This window comes from Lepidochelys kempii, chromosome 3, assembly GCF_965140285.1.
Source record: "Lepidochelys kempii isolate rLepKem1 chromosome 3, rLepKem1.hap1, whole genome shotgun sequence".
In the NCBI taxonomy this organism is placed as follows: domain Eukaryota; kingdom Metazoa; phylum Chordata; order Testudines; family Cheloniidae; genus Lepidochelys; species Lepidochelys kempii.
Genome location: NC_136382.1, coordinates 127,729,387 through 127,749,965, shown reverse-complemented (window position 1 = coordinate 127,749,965; position 20,579 = coordinate 127,729,387). Strand labels below are relative to the sequence as shown.

Here is a 20,579-nt window from a genome sequence, read left to right as displayed (position 1 = left end):
TGTAAAGACGTCTTTGAAACAACCTATGATCCATTTATTTAGCTGTCTGGCAAGGAATATTGAGTTCTATAGATTTTGTGTACTCTGTTTAGTGATGCCTTCAGCTTCTAATATGCTAATCACTAGGCTCCAGATCATTCCCACAGGCAGGAAACCCCAAAAAAGTTTCTTCCAAATTTTTCTGTTGAGTTTAAACACACTCACACAGGATAAGCACACAAACCCTGCAGGATCCCTTGAGATCTGTGCAGATTTTGGTGATCCTGTGGAGCTCAGCTTCATCTGCATGGAGGTTCTGTCTCTACACACCTGTTCCAGGATCCTTGCCATTCACTCAGATTCGCTGGCAGCAAAGTTTCTCCTCTGTGGTCAGGGGACAGTGTCAAAGTTGTCCACCCCTCATTCCCACCCCACCTCACCTCCATACTGACTGGAGCAGATCCAAATGTGGAGATTCTCCTCTGCACATGGGTCACAGAGATAAAACGTGGTGCCAGGATTGTGAGTGTTTCCTCAGGTCCTCTACCATTTCAAAATCATCACTCACGTGCCACAATTTAATAATATGCAAACCATCATGGGATTTGTGTGAAGAAAAGCACACACAATTCAGTAAAGGGCAAAGTTCCCTCTAAGCTGCTCAGGTGTACAGCAGGCTATCAAGGGCCGCACAGGCGGGAGAGGCACTTCTTCCTCAGCCCCGGAGCTGCTGCGGTCAGGACGAGATGCCTCTCCCCCGGCCCCGGAGCTGCTGCAGCGAGAGAGGGTTCGGGGAGTCCTTTCCCCCCGCCGCAGCCCCGGGGCAGCCTGCACCCCAAACCCCTCATCCCTGGCCCCACCCCAGAGCTTGCATCCCCAGCCAGAGCCCTCATTCCTTCCCCACACCCCAACCCTCTGGCCCTGAGCCGCCTCGTGCACCCCAAGCCCCTCGGCTCCACCCCCACCACATATCACCTCCATATTGGTGCACTTAACAAAATTCATTCCACAGGTGGATATAAAAAATTAGAGGGAACATTGATAAGGAGTTTATCTTTTTTAATATACACAGAATATAAACTATAATAAGCATATCTTATTTATACAGGTTTTTCAAATGTTACCTAGGAAATCTGTTACAGTTGCAGGTTCATTTGCAAAAATCATAGAAGTAATATTATACACATTTTAAATACTATTTTCTACTATAAAACAGCAAAACACATTTCAAAGTCTTGTATCTAATCATAAGGGAAGGAGAAAACATTGAATAGGCTCTATAATAGAGTTTTTAAGATGAATAAGGAATTTTCAATGTAATCAAGTGACCCTGTTTCAGCTATTTAACGTTAGGATAATGAAGACAGAACTGTATTATTTTTCTGCCAATCAGTTATCAAAGTTTTATTTGCTGGAATGTCTACTAGTAAGAATGCTTTGCTATATATGAGTAAATATATGTATTAATATATACATATTTTTGTATCATGTTTGTATAATTTACAGTTAATTAACAATAAAAGCCATATCTAATTTCCAAATTTGAAGAGAGTGTCAGAAAAATCAGACTGGTGTCTGTAAAATCATGACTGGTATAGAGAAAGTAGATAAGGAAGTGTTGTTTACTACTTCTCATAACACAAGAACTAGGGGTCACCAAATGAAATTAATAGGCAGCAGGTTTAAAACAAATAAAAGGAAGTATTTTTTCACACAGTGCACGGTCAACCTGTGGAACTCCTTGCCAGAGGATGATGTGAAGGCCAAGACCATAACAGGGTTAAAAAAAAAAGAACTAGGTAAGTTCATGGAGGACAGGTCCATCAATGGCTATTAGCCAGAATGGGCAGGAATGGTGTCCCTACCCTCTGTTTGCCAGAAGCTGGAAATGAGCAACAGGGGATGAATCACTTGATTACCTGTTCTGTTCATTCTCTCTGGGGCACCTGGCACTGGCCACTGTCGGAAGACAGGATACTGGGCTAGATGGACCTTTGGTCTGACCCAGTATGGCTGTTCTTATGAAAAAAATAGATCTAACATTTATATCTGAATATCTCAAATTAGTTTACAAACATCGATATATGTTTGTATAATTTACAGTTAATCAACAAAAAAAGCCATGTCTAATTTCCAAATTTGAAGTCAGAAAAAAATAGACAACATTTATATCTGAAAATCTCAAACTACTTTACAAACGTCGATAAATTGCTCCAACGTGAACAGTCCCCGTGTAGCATGTCCCATCTGTGCTCTCCCTCAGTACTCCATCAGCACCAGCAGCACAGCTCTTGGCCCTGTCATGCTGCCACTGGCAGGCACTTTGCTGGCTCCAGTCTGCTTCCCCCTTCTGCAGCCAGTTAGAATCATGCAAGGGTAGTTACTCTGCCAAAGCCAGAACTTATATTGATCTGAGAAGGGAACAGTCCACATGCAGGAACTATTCCCCAGACACCTTTCGGGATCTAGCTAGCCACTTCCCCACATTTCAGCTGTTCTGCAAAGGAGCTGTGCTTGTAGAGATTGAAGCAAAGCAGCTGCTTTTGCTCCTTTCTACACTTTGCCCCCCACCCTCCATTTCAGACTGAAATTGCTTGCTTGCTACACTTCAGAACCAAAATCATTTCCTCCAAGATTCCAAGCTCCTGTCTAGAATATTCTCCTACCAATCCCATTTATGAAGGGGTGGGACTTCTTCTCTAATTCTCTTCTGACCGCTGTTACAATTTTATGAGCTCCCATAACAAACAGAACTTTTAATTAACTACTCAGAAGTATTAAAGAGACTGTAACAACCATTTTAAGTAGCTGTGTTATTAACATATTTTCCTGAGTGTTGTGCATAACTTAAAAAATCCGTTAAGTTTCATCCTGAATCTTTATTGCTGAAAACTTGTGTAAATATAAAATGTGAGAAATATCTAAATTGCATAACAGATTATCCCCGTTTTGTGCTGGATCATGATTAGGTTGTACTGTATGTCTCCCGCACTGACTAATAATTTTACAGTTTATTGTTTAAGTATTGAAGGTTTATTCATAACGGGTCAAATACTGAAGTCCTTACTCAGTATTAACTCTGGCAGACTTTACGTTGCAGTCAATGAATCAAATTCTGCTCTCAATCATATCAGAGTAATTTCTGAAGTTTGTGGAGTTAGTCCAGATTTGCATCAGTTTAGCAGGTAGCACAATTGAGCCCAACAGGAATTTTAATGACTAATAAGGACTGAGAAACAACTTCAAGATTTTTCTCTATGTCATTTGTCCAATAAAATAAAATAAAATACCAGAGTATCAAGTGAGCCAAATACTGCCCTGTTAGGCCATCTTCATTGAAAAACGGAAATCACTCATGTGAATTTAAAATTTCATTTAATAAAGCAAACAGAAAAATATTCAGAGTGGTGTTTTGGCCATTCGCAAGGAGAAATTTACAAAATGGTCAGTTTCGGAGGAGTCGAAAACCTGAAGTTCCACTGCCAAATCAGGAAAATATCTCTTCTCAAATAAACCTTATTTTCTGTTCCACAGATGATAAAAACTGAGGAGATGTTCCCAAACCTTTCAGTGTGTAGTTTTAGAAAAACAAACTATTCCCTTCAGTAGTCATGCTAGTATTGGTCTGGACAATTCAGTGCTGACATAAGAAGGCACAACTATATAGGGAGGCAGCAGTCAGTAGTTAGGGCACTGCACTGCACGGGGACTCAGGAGACCATTCTTCCACAGCCCTACTATGTGAGCTTGATCATGTCCCTTCTCATTCTCTGGCTTGGCTATTCAGAATGCAAGGTCGTTGGTACGGGGACTGCCTCTTACTATGTGTACGTACAATGCTAGCACAAAGGGGTCCCAGTCTTAGTCAGGACCTTGAGACATTACTGCAATATAAATAATTAATAATAACATAAGTATAAATGGAGTTGGGTTGGTGGTGAATTTGCCTCTCTGATTCTTTTAAAACTGTTGTTATTCTATTAAAATTGTTGTTATGATATGAGATAGCTGAGTTGAGCCCTGTTTTAAAACCAAAATACAAAGGCAATGTTCAAAACAAATTTGCAATTTTTCATTAGAATCAAGGAAGTTGCTTGATAAATTTAGCTCCCTGGAGAATTTTAAGTGCCTGTATTTGAAAACAGCATAAACATTAGCTACACAGTGATTAATATGAGTTTTCCATAGTCGTGTCATTCTTCTGTTTATGTTAATTGTTTTGATGGAGGGAGCTGCAGATCATAGAAACTACTATTTAGGGTGTCAGAAAGTCAAAATCACTGGCTGTGACATGAATAATGAGATTGGTTTGGATTGTTGGATGAATATAATCAAAGCTCCTTCGTAATAATGTTGAAGTCATATTACATAGTAAAGGATGACACATTGTCACTCATAATTTCACTTGTCTGTCTTGAGTGATAGGTATCAGAACTTATCCTTGAACTCTTGGTCTTGTATTTCTTGTATCTCAGGCACCACAGATCCTTCATCATATTCACAAAGTAACTTCTAAATTTCACCCCAATAAATGCGTAGAGCACTGGGTTCAAACAACAATGGAAGAAGGCCAGGGTTTCTGTAATGTACTTTGCAAAGGCTATTTGCTTTTCACTATCACACTTTTTATTTAATTTACCCATATTTATGGCAGTCACAAGAAGAACCATGTTATATGGTACTTGACAAACCAGGAAAACAATGACAATTAATATAATCAGACATATTGCTTTGTTTCTTTTGGAATTCTGAGCTTTCACCAAGGTTTTGACAATGAATGCATAGCAAAATACCATAAACAGCAGAGGGATAAAAAATCCAAATGCAAGTTGCATACCCAGCAGCAATAATTTCAACACAGTGCCTTTGGTCTCTGAATTGGATCTGTGTTCACAAATCTTTTCTGTTTCATTGACGGAGTGGCTGTAGCTTTGACTGAATATGAAAGTGGAACTGGAAATTAAAATTGACGATACCCATACAACCAAACTGATCAGTCTACTGTATGCTAGCGTTCTAGCCCGAAGTTTAAATGACTTTGTTGCCTGTACAATAGCAATGTATCGGTCCATACTGATAAAGGCCAAGAGCAGCATACCACAATTGAAGTTGATTGCATAAATACCTCTGGTAATTTTGCATATGAAGTCACCAAAGATCCATTTTTCAGCAGCATAATTTACTGCCCAGAATGGAAGAGTGAGAACAAACAATATATCTGCTATGGCCATGTTGAAGAGGTATATATCGGTCATAGACTTGGTTTTTTTATATAAAGCAAAGGTCATCACTACAAAGATGTTACCCACTAAGCCCAAGACACATATAATTGAGTATGCAATTGGCAAAAATACTTTTGTGAAGTTTCTGACTTCCCCCTTGTCACATGGTGATGTAATTTTATCATAATCAAATGTATAGTCTGGATATTCTGTGTAGTTGGGTTCTACCTGCAAAAACAATACAGCCAGTTAGCGTAAACATTAGTGCTCATTTCTGCAAGTTCTCTCTATTGCGTAAACAATGGAGAATTGATGGTATGAGACATAAAGGATTCAAGTCTGCTTTTAGATACATCCACCCACTCCTGTAATAGACTCCTAACTACTGGCTGAGTTACTGAAGTCCTCAAATCATGGTTTAAAGACTTCAAGTTAAAAAGACTCCACCATTTACATAACACGGTCCCTAACCTTGAATGATGTTTTCCCATATTTACAAGTCTTTCTTCTAGCATAGTGTATTTGTTGTTTTTCTTGCACTTTAGCAATATTACTAAGAGCCAACGAAATGTCAGCATTCTTTCGAGCATTCAAATTAGTGCTGTGCTCCTTGGAGTATTGTTCATTGAGTTCCTGGAAATATGGTGGCTAATGAGCTTAATAAAATTATAACTGAACTATAAGAGGTGGTGATAATCTTCTGGAATAGTCCACAGAACTCCGTACAAAAACTTCAGCAGGATATCCAGTGACAACACAGTCTATGAAACATCACATCATCACAAATAACTCTTATTAGCCAATCAGTCCCAAGGTCATGACAATTTGTCCAGCACGTCATAGAACTCCCACTTCCAAATCAATTGTTTCATTGGTATATTAATACACTTCACCAATACACTGCTTACCCCATTCATTTTCGTGATGGGCTTCCTCTGATGAGAAAAGAAATGGTGAGGACAGTTCTGGTGTCCTCAGAGTCCCTGTGCAGGAGGGAAGTGGATTGGATCAGGAGAGCAAAACAGGAAGTGTCAAGAGAGCAAAACAAGAAATATGCAGCAACAGAGAAAACCAAGACTAACAAAATTCATCAAAACATTGGTTTCACTGAGATGTTCCAGTTTTGATGAAGTCTTCTTTGAAAAGGTGGGAAGTTTTTTGAGGCAGGGGAAAGTGAGTCTGATACAGTATTCTGGAGTCTGGTGGTTAGGGCCTTGGCCTGTGGTGTAGGAGACGCAGGTTCAAGTTCCTGTTCTGCCAGATTCAGAGTGATCTGGGAGGAGAAAACTCTGCTGTGAATCAGGGGGAGCAGAGACTTGAAGCTGGCGTCTCCCCCACCACAGGCCAGTGCCCGACCCATGCACTCTCCCTTGATGTCTGAAAGATTTTGCTTTCATGCCAATGCAGAACAAAAACTAATTTCAACATCTCAGCAAGCTGCCGCGAAACAGAATTGTTCTCTGGTCAACTGTAGTTGAAGGTGATGGTGCCTTTGAACTGAAATTGAGTGTGTTTGTGTTGGTGAGGAAGGGCGGTAGTGGACTAACACTTGGAGACTGGTATTAGTTGTGTGAATTCTGCCTTAACTTACGATTTCTTTGCTTTTCAGTATTTGCATTGTTGTGAGGAAACACACACACTCAACCTTAACTCTAATTTAACAAACTTTTTTCTATAGGAATTGTTTGGGTTTAAAAAATTTTGCATATGGAGCTGTGGGGACTGCAGACGCATTTGTGAAGGGGCTGGAGAGAGAGCCTAGTCTGTGTGTGGGACTGAGGAGATGGTCTTCTCTGTTTCAGACTTGGCACGCCCATTAGAGAAAGCTTTAACCAGTGCTCCAACTTCCTTTGCCTGCTTCTCAAAGTTTTAGTTGTGAAGCTGCAGTAGCCTGGAAGCCTGAAGAGATTTGAGCACCTGGTGGAGGAAGCTTGAATACTATTTAAAGCTCTTTCTTGGAAGTATAAAGTTTCAAACCAAGCGGATGTGATTGTTTAACAGGCTCCACTGTTTCCCCAACTCTGCTTCCTGGCCAGCTCCACTCTCAAGACCCTCGGACAGTCTCTATCTGCTCCTTTAAGTCTTGAGTAGGCACTTCCTGTCTCCATCCAGCTATTGTCATTTGTCCACTGTCCAATCTCCATTGTCCCAGCTGATTTTCTTGTTTGTTGTAAGCTATCAGCACTCGCATGCAGGACAGCTGCTCCTTCCTATGGTTTTACCAAGATGCAGGAGACAGGCTGTACCTGAGTCCTTGCTTATAGTTCAGCCAATGAAGCCTTGAATTAACTAGATGTAAGACAATGCTATCTCTGTCAGTTTCTCCCGAGGTGATTTACCTTGCAATTATATATTAAAACCACACACTCTGTCACAATGAATCATTGTGAAATCAATTATTTGCCACAATAGTTGTTGTAAAATGCATTTAACAACAAATAAATTGAAAAATTGCATGCAGTGTAAATAGAAATAGTTATGGCTCAAAGTATTTACAGACCATACACATCAATTTAAAAAAATAACCCATGCCTTAGATTTTGGAATAATCTGCAAGTGAGTCTGTTCTCAATTCTCAAACTCCAAGGCCCTAAAGATTAGATTCAGCCCTCCCTCCGCAGCAAAAAATCAGAAGTGGTGATATAAAAAAGTTCATAACTCAAATGAATTAACAGATTTACTTGAAAAACTCTCAAATTATAAAAAGTAAATTCTGTCAGTTTGGTGAGGATACAGAATTTAAGCCCCATTTTAAATGGGGTGAATAAGGACTGCAGTATTTAATCCTGAGTCCGAAGGCTTGCCACACTTCATGCTGACTACAATAGGAGCTAATTCAGACCAAAAATTTGTTACTAATAATAGTAATTGGTTAGCATGCCTGCTTCTGGCTCTATTTTTCTATACTGTATTAAGTAATTATCAGGGGTACATTTTCATATTGATCCACAAAAAACATAAGTTCTTTAATAGTGCTTCTATATATATATATATATATATATACACACACACACAGTCTATACGCTATATGTAATACAAACCCAGCAACATGCCATTTTTCCAGTGCATGTACCTCAGTTTATTTCATTTCACTATCAACGAATACATGAGTTGTCAAAAGTACTAATGTGATGCAAAGGTAAACAAGTGAATAACCTGGAATTATAACAATATAGACAGAAGAGTCTTATGGGGTGAATAAATGATAAGCATGGGTAAGGAAGATAGATTTCTGAAAGATAAGAAGATTTCAGATACTTCAATTAAATCAGAAAGTAACCTCCAAATATTACTAAAAATCATCATAGCTCCACTTCTTACACTTTGCAGATGCATGGATTAAACAGATTTGGTCAGACTCCCTTTCAAATATTTGCACAGCCTTGTTTTATTTTATTACTCACCAATACAGAAAACTTCGCCAGGCAAAGAGGAAGTACGTATTCTGTTCTGATGGGTTCACTCTCAACTTCAGTAAAAATGCACTTGAATATTAGGAACTCGAGAAACAAGAAATAGCAGCATTATTATAAGTACGGGTTAAATTCAAATGATCACCACTTCCTCCTAACATGCAACAACAATAATCTGTTGTGCATGTAAGGGCAGAGATTCAACCGTAGGTGTATTGTAGATGACAGAACTGGATGTTACTCGTTCAGGCATTAGACACTATTAAAATTTTGATAGTTTTGATTAAATGGTCCTATTAGCATTGGAACTATGGAGAATAGGCTTGTATCTAATTAAATGATTTCATTGTGCTTGGAACATGTCATGAATTATGGCCTCTATCCTGCAAAAAATTAAGGAAATAAGCGCTTAACTTTATGCATCAGAGAGGCCAACTGAAGTCAATGGAGTTACTGGCAGTGGCTATAAAGTTAAACACATCGAAGTGTTTGTAGGATCAGGGCCCACCTTAGTTACTTAACTGAGCAGTAATTATGTTCTGAAGTACACAAGATCTTACTATATATTGGGTTCTAAATTTTCCAAATGATGTACCTGAATTGTACTCAAGCAAAATGTGCACTTGCACAGACAAAACAGGAAAATCTTTGTCGCCTATTCTTGCGCACACTTTTGGTAGTTATATAGTCATAGCTCAGGCACAATGTTAACATTTGTTCTAATTAGCCTTGGAAGGATTTGATTTTATGTTGTATGAATTCTGGATAATATCCGTGTTTATTTCCATGCATTTTATTATTCATTTATGTTCATTCAAATGTTTGCAGTAACACGAAATTAAACAAAAAATAAATCACTCAAATATGAATGATTTACTCAATGTCCTGAGTGTAAAGTTGTCATAGTTTGTAATATTATTGGATGTCACCAGATGACGCTGTTTCAGTGGGCCTTACAAATTTTGTTTAAATCAATCGGAGGCTAGATCTTGGAGAAATGCTAGATATTGGGTGTGACAGTTCTTTTTGGAAGTTGAACATATAGCAATAAAGTTGGTTCCCTACCTGATTTTCTTTGACTGGAATAATTTTATAGATGCCAGGCTGCTCTCTACAGGACATACCCACAGAATCAAACACATTGCATGGTTTCAAACATTAAATAACTGGTCAAACTATTATGTCAAAAGTCAATAATAATTTACAGTTACTATCTTAGATCTGTTTCTAAGGTCCCTTTCTCCATATATCAGCATGAAAGGCCCTGAATGGAATTATGTGATAGAATCCAATCCTTTGCTAACATTACTGACACAAGGACAAATACTCTCTTATTAGCCTTCAAGTGAAATAGAGTTTTTCCCCTATATATGCACACACACATTTTCATTATTACTGATAAAAAATAGGGCTGTCAAGCACTTAAAAAAATTAATGGCGATTAATATGCTGTTAAACAATAGAATACCATTTATTTTAAATATTTTTGGATGTTTACTACATTTTCAAATATATTAATTTCAATTACAACACAGAATACAAAGTATACAGTACTGACTTTATTTTTTATTATAAATACACTAAAAATAAAAAATAGTATTTTTCAGTTCACCTAACACAAGTACAGCAGTGCAATCTATCATGAAAGTTGAACTTACAAATGTAGAATTACGTACAAAAAATAACTACATTCAAAACCAAAACAATGTAAAACTTTAGAGCCTACAAGTCCTCTCAGTCCTACTTTTTGTTCAGCCAATTGCTCAGACAAGCAAATTTGTTTACGTTTGCAGGAGATAATGCTGCCCGCTTTTTGTTTACAATGTCACCTGAAAACGAGAACAAGCATTTACATGGCATTGTTGTAGCCGATGTCGCAAGATATTTATGTGCCAGATGCAATAAAGTTTCATATGTTCCTTAATGCTTCAACCACCATTCCAGAGGACACATGAATGTTTAACATATTTGGCATGTAAATACCTTGCAACACTGGCTACAAAAGTGCCATGCAAACGCTTGTTCTCACTTTTAGGTGACACTGTAAATAAGAAGCAAGCAGCAGTATGTCCCCTAAATGTAAACAAACTTGTTTGTCTTAGCAATTGGCAGAATAATAAGTAGGACTGAGTGGACTTGTAAGCTCTAAAATTTACCCTGTTTTGTTTCTGAGTGCAGTTATGTAACCAAAAAAAAAAATTTGCATTTGTAAGTTACACTTTCACGATAAAGAGATTGCACTTCATAGAATCATAGAATATCAGGGTTGGAAGGGACCCCAGAAGGTCGTCTAGTCCAACCCCCTGCTCGAAGCAGGACCAATTCCCAGTTAAATCATCCCAGCCAGGGCTATGTCAAGCCTGACCTTAAAAACCTCTAAGGAAGGAGATTCTACCACCTCCCTAGGTAACGCATTCCAGTGTTTCACCACCCTCTTAGTGAAAAAGTTTTTCCTAATATCCAATCTAAACCTCCCCCACTGCAACTTGAGACCATTACTCCTCGTTCTGTCATCTGCTACCATTGAGAACAGTCTAGAGCCATCCTCTTTGGAACCCCCTTTCAGGTAGTTGAAAGCAGCTATTAAATCCCCCCTCATTCTTCTCTTCTGCAGGCTAAACAATCCCAGCTCCCTCAGCCTCTCCTCATAAGTCATGTGTTCTAGACCCCTAATCATTTTTGTGGCCCTTCGCTGGACTCTCTCCAATTTATCCACATCCTTCTTGTAGTGTGGGGCCCAAAACTGGACACAGTACTCCAGATGAGGCCTCACCAATGTCGAATAGAGGGGAACGATCACATCCCTCGATCTGCTCGCTATGCCCCTACTTATACATCCCAAAATGCCATTGGCCTTCTTGGCAACAAGGGCACGCTGCTGACTCATATCCAGCTTCTCGTCCACTGTCACCCCTAGGTCCTTTTCCGCAGAACTGCTGCCTAGCCATTCGGTCCCTAGTCTGTAGCGGTGCATTGGATTCTTCCATCCTAAGTGCAGGACCCTGCACTTATCCTTATTGAACCTCATCAGATTTCTTTTGGCCCAATCCTCCAATTTGTCTAGGTCCTTCTGTATCCTATCCCTCCCCTCCAGCGTATCTACCACTCCTCCCAGTTTAGTATCATCCGCAAATTTGCTGAGAGTGCAATCCACATCATCCTCCAGATCATTTATGAAGATATTGAACAAAACCGGCCCCAGGACCGACCCTTGGGGCACTCCACTTGATACCGGCTGCCAACTAGACATGGAGCCATTGATCACTACCCGTTGAGCCCGACAATCTAGCCAGCTTTCTACCCACCTTATAGTGCATTCATCCAGCCCATACTTCCTTAACTTGCTGACAAGAATACTGTGGGAGACCGTGCCAAAAGCTTTGCTAAAGTCAAGAAACAATACATCCACTGCTTTCCCTTCATCCACAGAACCAGTAATCTCATCATAAAAGGCGATTAGATTAGTCAGGCATGACCTTCCCTTGGTGAATCCATGCTGGCTGTTCCTGATCACTTTCCTCTCATGCAAGTGCTTCAGGATTGATTCTTTGAGGACCTGCTCCATGATTTTTCCAGGGACTGAGGTGAGGCTGACTGGCCTGTAGTTCCCAGGATCCCCCTTCCCTTTTTTAAAGATTGGCACTACATTAGCCTTTTTCCAGTCATCTGGGACTTCCCCGGTTCGCCACGAGTTTTCAAAGATAATGGCCAATGGCTCTGCAATCACAGCCGCCAATTCCTTCAGCACTCTCGGATGCAACTCGTCCGGCCCCATGGACTTGTGCACGTCCAGCTTTTCTAAATAGTCCCTAACCACCTCTATCTCCACAGAGGGCTGGCCATCTCTTCCGCATTTTGTGATGCCCAGCGCAGCAGTCTGGGAGCTGACCTTGTGAGTGAAAACAGAGGCAAAAAAAGCATTGAGTACATTAGCTTTTTCCACATCCTCCGTCACTAGGTTGCCTCTCTCATTCAGTAAGGGGCCCACACTTTCCTTGGCTTTCTTCTTGTTGCCAACATACCTGAAGAAACCCTTCTTGTTACTCTTGACATCTCTTGCTAGCTGCAGCTCCAGGTGCGATTTGGCCCTCCTGATATGATTCCTACATGCCCGAGCAATATTTTTATACTCTTCCCTGGTCATATGTCCAACCTTCCACTTCTTGTAAGCTTCTTTTTTATGTTTAAGATCCACTAGGATTTCACCATTAAGCTAAGCTGGTCACCTGCCATATTTACTATTCTTTCGACTCATGGGGATGGTTTGTCCCTGTAACCTCAACAGGGATTCCTTGAAATACAGCCAGCTCTCCTGGACTCCTTTCCCTTTCAAGTTAGTCCCCCAGGGGATCCTGGCCATCCGTTCCCTGAGGGAGTTGAAGTCTGCTTTCCTGAAGTCCAGGGTCCGTATCCTGCTGCTTACCTTTCTTCCCTGCGTCAGGATCCTGAACTCAACCAACTCATGGTCACTGCCTCCCAGATTCCCGTCCACTTTTGCTTCCCCCACTAATTCTACCCGGTTTGTAAGCAGCAGGTCAAGAAAAGCGCCCCCCCCTAGTTGGCTCCTCTAGCACTTGCACCAGGAAATTGTCCCCTACGCTTTCCAAAAACTTCCTGGATTGTCTATGCACTGCTGTAGTGCTCTCCCAGCAGATATCAGGAAAATTAAAGTCACCCATGAGAATCAGGGCATGCGATCTAGTAGCTTCCGTGAGCTGCCGGAAGAAAGCCTCATCTACCTCATCCCCCTGGTCCGGTGGTCTATAGCAGACTCCCACCACTACATCACTCTTGTTGCACACACTTCTAAACTTAATCCAGAGACACTCAGGTTTTTCTACAGTTTCGTACCGGAGCTCTGAGCAGTCATACTGCTCCCTTACATACAGTGCTACTCCCCCACCTTTTCTGCCCTGCCTGTCCTTCCTGAACAGTTTATAACCATCCATGACAGTACTCCAGTCATGTGAGTTATCCCACCAAGTCTCTGTTATTCCGATCACGTCATAGTTCCTTGACATCACCAGGACCTCCAGTTCTCCCTGCTTGTTTCCAAGGCTTTGTGCATTTGTATATAAGCACTTGAGATAACCTGTTGATCGCCCCTCATTCCCAGTATGAGGCAGGAGCCCTCCCCTCACAGACATTCCTGCCTATGCTTCCTCCCGGTATCCCGCTTTCCCACTTACCTCAGGGCTTTGGTCTCCTTCCCCCGGTGAACCTAGTTTAAAGCCCTCCTCACTAGGTTAGCCAGCCTGCTGGCAAAGATGCTCTTCCCTCTCTTCGTAAGATGGAGCCCGTCTCTGCCCAGCACTCCTCCTTTATGGAACACCATCCCATGGTCAAAGAATCCAAAGCCTTCTCTCCGACACCACCTGCGTAGCCATTCGTTGACTTCCACGATTCGACGGTCCCTACCCAGGCCTTTTCCTTCCACGGGGAGGATGGACGAGAACACCACTTGCGCCTCCAACTCCTTTATCCTTCTTCCCAGAGCCACGTAGTCCGCAGTGATCCGCTCAAGGTCATTCTTGGCAGTATCATTGGTGCCCACGTGGAGAAGCAGGAAGGGGTAGCGATCCGAGGGCTTGATGAGTCTCGGCAGTCTCTCCGTCACATCGCGAATCTTAGCCCCTGGCAAGCAGCAGACTTCTCAGTTTTCCCAGTACTTTTCAGTACTTGTATGAGGTGAATTGAAAAATACTATTTCTTTTGTTTATTATTTTTGCAGTGCATATATTTGTAATCAAAATAATAATATAAAGTGAGCACTGTGCACTTTGTGTTCTGTGATGTAATTGAAATCAATATTGAAAATGTAGAAGAACATTCAAAAATATTTAATAAATTTCAATTGGTATTCTATTGTTATAAGTGCGATTAATCGCGATTAATTTTTTAATCACAATTAATTTGAGTTAATTGTGTGAGTTAACTGTGATTAATTGACAGACCTAATAAAAAATTTCCTTCAGTTTTTGGTGTGTGAATATGCATGTTGAACAAAAAAGGGGTGAAATTAGTTTGTGATTTGACTCTATTGACTTCAATGGAATCATTTTGGGGATGAATTTAGATGCTTGTCACTGTATTGCCTAACCCAAAGTTCCATTTGGATAGGCCTGTGGCAGATTATTAAAGTCATAAAACAGTTGAGAGACTGACCCAGTGTCTAGTGGAGATTGAGGCATGGAAGAGAGAAAGATGTCTGGATTGAGGCTCAGCCAAGACAGAGGTGATGTTGGTAGGCTGGGAGAAACAACTGCAAAAAATGGCAGAGATAATATCTGCTTCTAAGTTCAATTGCCTTTAGTCACCTGAGCTTATAACATAGGGCTTTGTTAGGCCAACAGCTGCAGTTAGAAAATCGGGTGGGAGCAGCGGTTCCAAAGGTATTTTACCATCTATGCCTGGCTTGACAGCTGTGACTGTATGGAAGCGTGCTCCCACTATCCATGCCTTTGTCACTTCCAGGTTAGATCACTGCAGTGCACTTCACATGAGACTACATCTTAAAACCGTTTGTAAGCTGCAACCTGGTGCAGAAGATGGCTGCTTGGTTTGTAAGTACAGTGTCCTTCAGAAAGCACATAACGCCTGTGTAATGGTATCTGCACTGGTTACTTGTGAGCTCACAGATAGGTTTAACAATGCTGGTTTTAAATGATATAGCCCTAAATGATCGAGAGCCAGTCCAGCTGAGTGACGGTCTCTCTTGCTTTGAAACACTGCCACAGTTGTGGTCGGTATAGGTACTGATGTGAGTTCACCCTTGCTATAACAGAGAAGGTGGCTAACAGGCGAACAGAATTCAGAAGGGCTCCAGGGCTCTGAAATAGCCTGATTTAGTGACTTTCATGGCATGCGTCAGGGCCCATTTGTTTCATCTGGCTTTTGAAGAGGGGTGGATGGAGTGAGATACTGTCCAGTGTCTGACGAGGAATAGTACTTAAGCACGTGTTAATGGTGTGGTAGATAGAACTCATGAGCTGAGCATATTTCATTTTTGTTTTGTATGTTTAGATAACTGGCAGGGCACCCAGAACTTGTGGATGGGTGCTTTCGATTTATTGCAAACAAAAATAAATTGTAGATACAATAATCTACTCTGTATAATGTATTTGTTTTATGATGTATAAAAATGCACTCATCATTAAAATCTCACAATCTTGTAAGTAAATTAGGTCCCCAAAAGCCCGTTTTAACAGCTGTTGAACTTGTTTTATTAAGAACAAATGAAACCTGCAGTTATTACAATCAAAAAATTATGCAGCTTGGTTAAAAAAAAGCTTTTCCTTAAGATCTTATTTGCTAATACTTTTTCTTTAGATTGTTTATTCTGTTTTGCTGTCTAGTGAATACTTGCATTTCCAAAGGGTCTGATCCAAAATTCACTGAAGTCAATAGAAGTCTTTCAGTAATTTCAGTGGACTTTGGATCAGGCTTATAATGCGGTTTCTGGACTGTTCTGGAGGTATAAATACTAGTTTTATTTCAAATTATTTTGCTTCTGAAGTATCAAACTATAGCATATAACCTCCTCACTCACTAACACTTTACATAAAAGGAGCATGTGCAAATGTTTTCATAATGCTGATAGAAATTATTTCTAATAAATTATTATAAAATATTTTAAAAATCCTGAATAAGAAATTCTGTTGCCTGTTACAAGGCATTTGTAAACGGAGTTACAGACAGTTATTTATACCATGTCTTTATTATGGGTGATAGCATGTCTTCAAGGAACTTACTAAAGAGAAAAGCAGTTTCTCTTAATAGCTAAAGCAGATCCCTAGATTCATAACAATCTTGCTTTCTACATTAAAATTTGGCCTCAGTCCTGCCATGAGCCACACCCAGGCAGACACCTGGCTCACAGAGTGCATTGCAGGATCAGGGCCTTTAACGTTTCTTTCTTGCCATGAGAAAACTTTTGACAGCTTTGGGAATGAAAAGGTGATTGTAATTCTTTCAGAGCTGACTTCATTACACAAAGCCAACTCCAGCTCACCTCACTGGTATGAGTAGTCTGATCAGCTTCAGTGGGATTACTCACATGAGTAAAGTAAGCAGGCTATGGTAATGATTTATATTCTTCTAAACTGGATACATAACTCAATAAATGTGCTAGTTTTCAGTCCAGATGCTCACTTCCAAATGAAGAATTCTGCTAGTAATGGGCTTAATCATCCCTTTGAGGTGCTGGCCGACATTCTAAGCATTTACAAAGCAATGATATAACTACCTTGAGAGGTAATTAAGTATTATCATCATCACTGTGCTACGAACAGAAAAACAGACCCACAGTAGTTCCATGACTTTCCCAAAGCCACACAAGGAATCGGTGGCAGTGGTGGAGATAAGAAGTCAGAAGAAGAAAAGTTTCAGAGTAGCAGCCGTGTTAGTCTGTATTCACAAAAAGAAAAGGAGGACTTGTGGCATCTTAGAGACTAACACATTTATTTGAGAAGATAACAGATTTACAATCTGAGCCCTAAACACATTTAGTTAAAATAAGAGGGATGGTTATTGCCCACTAATTAGACTGATCAGATGTTCAGCTTGGACACTATACAAAGCATTGCTCATTCTTTTCTGTATTCTAATATTCCCTAATTAAAAAGTGTAGCTTTTACTTTTAGTCTGTAATAGACACAATTAGCAGCAATAAAAGGAGACTTTGAAAATGAAGAATTAACTCAATTTTAACTGGCTAAGGTAGCTAGTCTGACTTACCACCACTGCACATCTTCTTTTGACCCATTTATTAAGTCCAGACAGCCATTTGAGCAGACACCAGACTTCTTCAAAGTGTTGTAAGGAGAGGGGTTTTTTTCTTTTTAAGACATCTTACTAAAAATCTGCATGCCATGCAAATGAAGCACCCACACAGTCTTATATTTCAGCTCAAAAGGAAACTTACTCTCATTTTGCTAATATGGTTATTGTGGTTTGTCAAATCTCACCACCGGTGAGCTGTCTGCCACCACGAACTGAACCAAGAGAAAATAAAAGGTAAGAAAAATACTGTCCATGTTATGCAGATGAAACCCACAGGCTTAATCTGGGATGATCCTGCGTTTTTTTTTTTTTGCAACTCTAGGAAAACTTCAGCACGTGTCATCCACTTTGTACCATCCCATGTTTTGAATTCATTTACACTTTGACATATATTGATTTATAAAATAGATATACACAAAATGGCACCCATCACAGGCTCTGGGCTCCCTGTCATTCCTTAAGAGCACAGAATTTAAATAATACACAGTCATATTTAGTTTATTATATGCAAGTTAACACATATTGTCACTGTACTTTCTCTCAGATATATTTACCTTTTTCCTTTGTCCATCTCCTTATTCTGTTTCCCTCTCAAACTTATTTTTCTATAGTGCATAGTTTTCCCATCTGTCTCTCTCCCTCCATCCCACTCCTTCCTCTTTCAGTCTTTTCCCTCCCTTTTCTCCATCAGTCACTCTCACATTTTTCTCATCACCCAAAATAGCCCTCCCACCACCTACTTGCTGCCTTTTATTCTCAGATTGCTCAAATTCTTTTTTTTTTTTTACTCCCAACCTTGACTCACTCACTTGCTCTCTCTCTCTCACTGTCATACACACACATTCTGCTCTTGCCCTTCCCATATCCATCCGTGGCTCTCACAGACACATACTTCTGGAAGGGTTGGGGGTTTGTCAAGGTTCCTTCCCCACTCTGAACTCTAGGGTACAGATGTGGGGACCTGCATGAAAGACCCCCTAAGCTTATTCTTACCAGCTTAGGTTAAAAACTTCCCCAAGGTACAAACTTTGCCTTGTCCTTGAATCCTATGCTGCCACCTCCAAGCGTTTTAAACAAAGAACAGGGAAAGAGACCACTTGGAGACGTCTTCCTCCAAAATATCCCTCCCCCCAAGCCCTACACTCCCTTTCCTGGGGAAGATTTGATAATAATCCTCACCAATTGGTACAGGTGAACACAGACCCAAACCCTTGCATCTTAAGAACAATGAAAAAGCAATCAGGTTCTTAAAAGAATTTTAATTAAAGAAAAGGTAAAAGAATCACCTCTGTAAAATCAGGATGGTAAATATCTTACAGGGTAATCAGATTCAAAACATAGAGAATCCCTCTAGGCAAAACCTTAAGTTACAAAAAGACACAAAAACAGGAATACACATTCCCTCCAGCACAGCTTATTTTACAAGCCATTAAACAAAAGAAAATCTAATGCATTTTCTAGCTAGATTACTTACTAACTTCACAGGAGTTGGAAGGCTTGCATTCCTGATCTGTTCCCGGCAAAAGCATTGCACAGACAGCCAAAAACCCTTTCTCCCCCCCCCCCCCACTCCAGATTTGAAAGTATCTTGTCCCCTTATTGGTCATTTTGGATCAGGTGCCAGCGAGGTTACCTTAGCTTCTTAACCCTTTACAGGTGAAAGGGTTTTGACTCTGGCCAGGAAGGATTTTATAGCACTGTATTTCAGAAAGGGGGTTACCCTTCCCTTTATTTTTATGACAGGGTTCTTCCTTCTTCAGGATAGGATCAGCAGAGAGTATTTCTAATTCCCATGCAAATGAGAGGGACAGAGCTAGGTTTTCAATGTTGGGGGTTAGCTCAGATTTTAGCTCAATCTACTTGATCTAGTCTCAAGCCAGGCAGAGAAAGCTGAGCCCTCATCAGCTATTCGGCAGGGGTTTTTCTGGGGATGGAGGAGAAACAGGAGGTGGATGGGGGTGTGATTGCACATGGGGCAAAAGTGAGACAGAGGGACTGCATGGTTGACCCCTGTGCTTAGCTCTTGTTCTTAGCTCATGAGATACTTGACATTTTACTCTGATTGCAAAATCTCATCACATTGGTGATATTCTGTTACCAATGCATGCACCATTTACCATGGAAGGTAACAAATAAGGCAAAAGCAAACACAGTCTGAGTGGGAAAATCGGAAGTGACCTGTGTGGCAATGATAAAGAATTACAGAAAGTCTCTCTTTCTTCTACATTGAACAAAGAAGTGTCAGAATGAGGAAAACATTATTTCTTAAGCTTTTCTCTCTCAATCTTCTTCACTGTAGAACTTCTGTTTAGAACCTTCTCCCATGCTGCCTGGCTTCCCAAAACAGATTTAAAGAAACAGTACATGTGTCCTCACACTTGTAGTTAACTTTTCAATGGAGTTAGTGAAAAAATATTTTATTTTCCCACAAATATTTTTTAGGAAAACAAAAAGTTTTATCTAACTTGCCAACAGAAAATTTTGATTTTTCGTCAGAAATTTGAATACCAAAACATTTCTGCAGAAAAGACAAACATGTTATGACAATGTATCAAAATAATTGTTATGGTCAGAACTAAACTGACTAAAGAAAGGAAAATCTGCTGAATTGTCTTCTTTAATTCACCTGAGCATGCCTAAATACAGGGGTAGCGGTGTGTCCATTGAATGAGTCTCCACATCATAAATGCTGCAAACTTCAGGCACTAGAGGAGAGTTACATGTGAAATAAATAAATAAAATAAATAATAATATCCACATTTTTGATGGTTTAGTCAGAGCATGAACCTTGTGTTAATTTTTTCTTCTTCTTCTTGTCTGTTTTTCATACCTCCTTGAAATAAGTACCCTGGTAGTTTCTCAAAGGTTCTCATCATTTAACTAAACCCCCAAATGGTGACATTTCTAGCCAAGCACATTGAATACACTGATCTGATTTCTGCTCAGAGTTATGCTTTCTTTGTATTACTCTGTTTCTACAAGAAATCTGGTTCTTGGAATGCCCCAGTGGAGCAGAGGCAGCTAACAGGAAGGTTTTGGAGGGACTTTAGACCAGGAGTGTGAGAGGCTTTCCTTCTAGGTGCAGCTCTGCATGCAATTTCAATATGGCTAATAATGGAACAGTTCTGGTGACTTGCAATGAATGTGCCATACTTCTTTTCCTGCCTGAAGCCAGAAGGGACTT

General features: G+C 40.2%; 1 protein-coding gene across 1 annotated transcript; it reads right to left on the bottom strand.

Annotated features, from left to right (window-relative positions):
* Window positions 1-3,752: 3,752 nt before the first annotated feature.
* Window positions 3,753-6,187, bottom strand: CCR6 (C-C motif chemokine receptor 6). The gene is made up of 2 exons (XM_073335241.2): window positions 6,110-6,187; window positions 3,753-5,429 (listed from the first exon to the last, which is right to left on the bottom strand). Exons 1-2 carry the CDS (start codon window positions 6,116-6,118, stop codon window positions 4,344-4,346), a joined length of 1,095 nt encoding a protein of 364 aa, XP_073191342.1. The 5' UTR covers window positions 6,119-6,187; the 3' UTR covers window positions 3,753-4,343.
* Window positions 6,188-20,579: the final 14,392 nt, after the last annotated feature.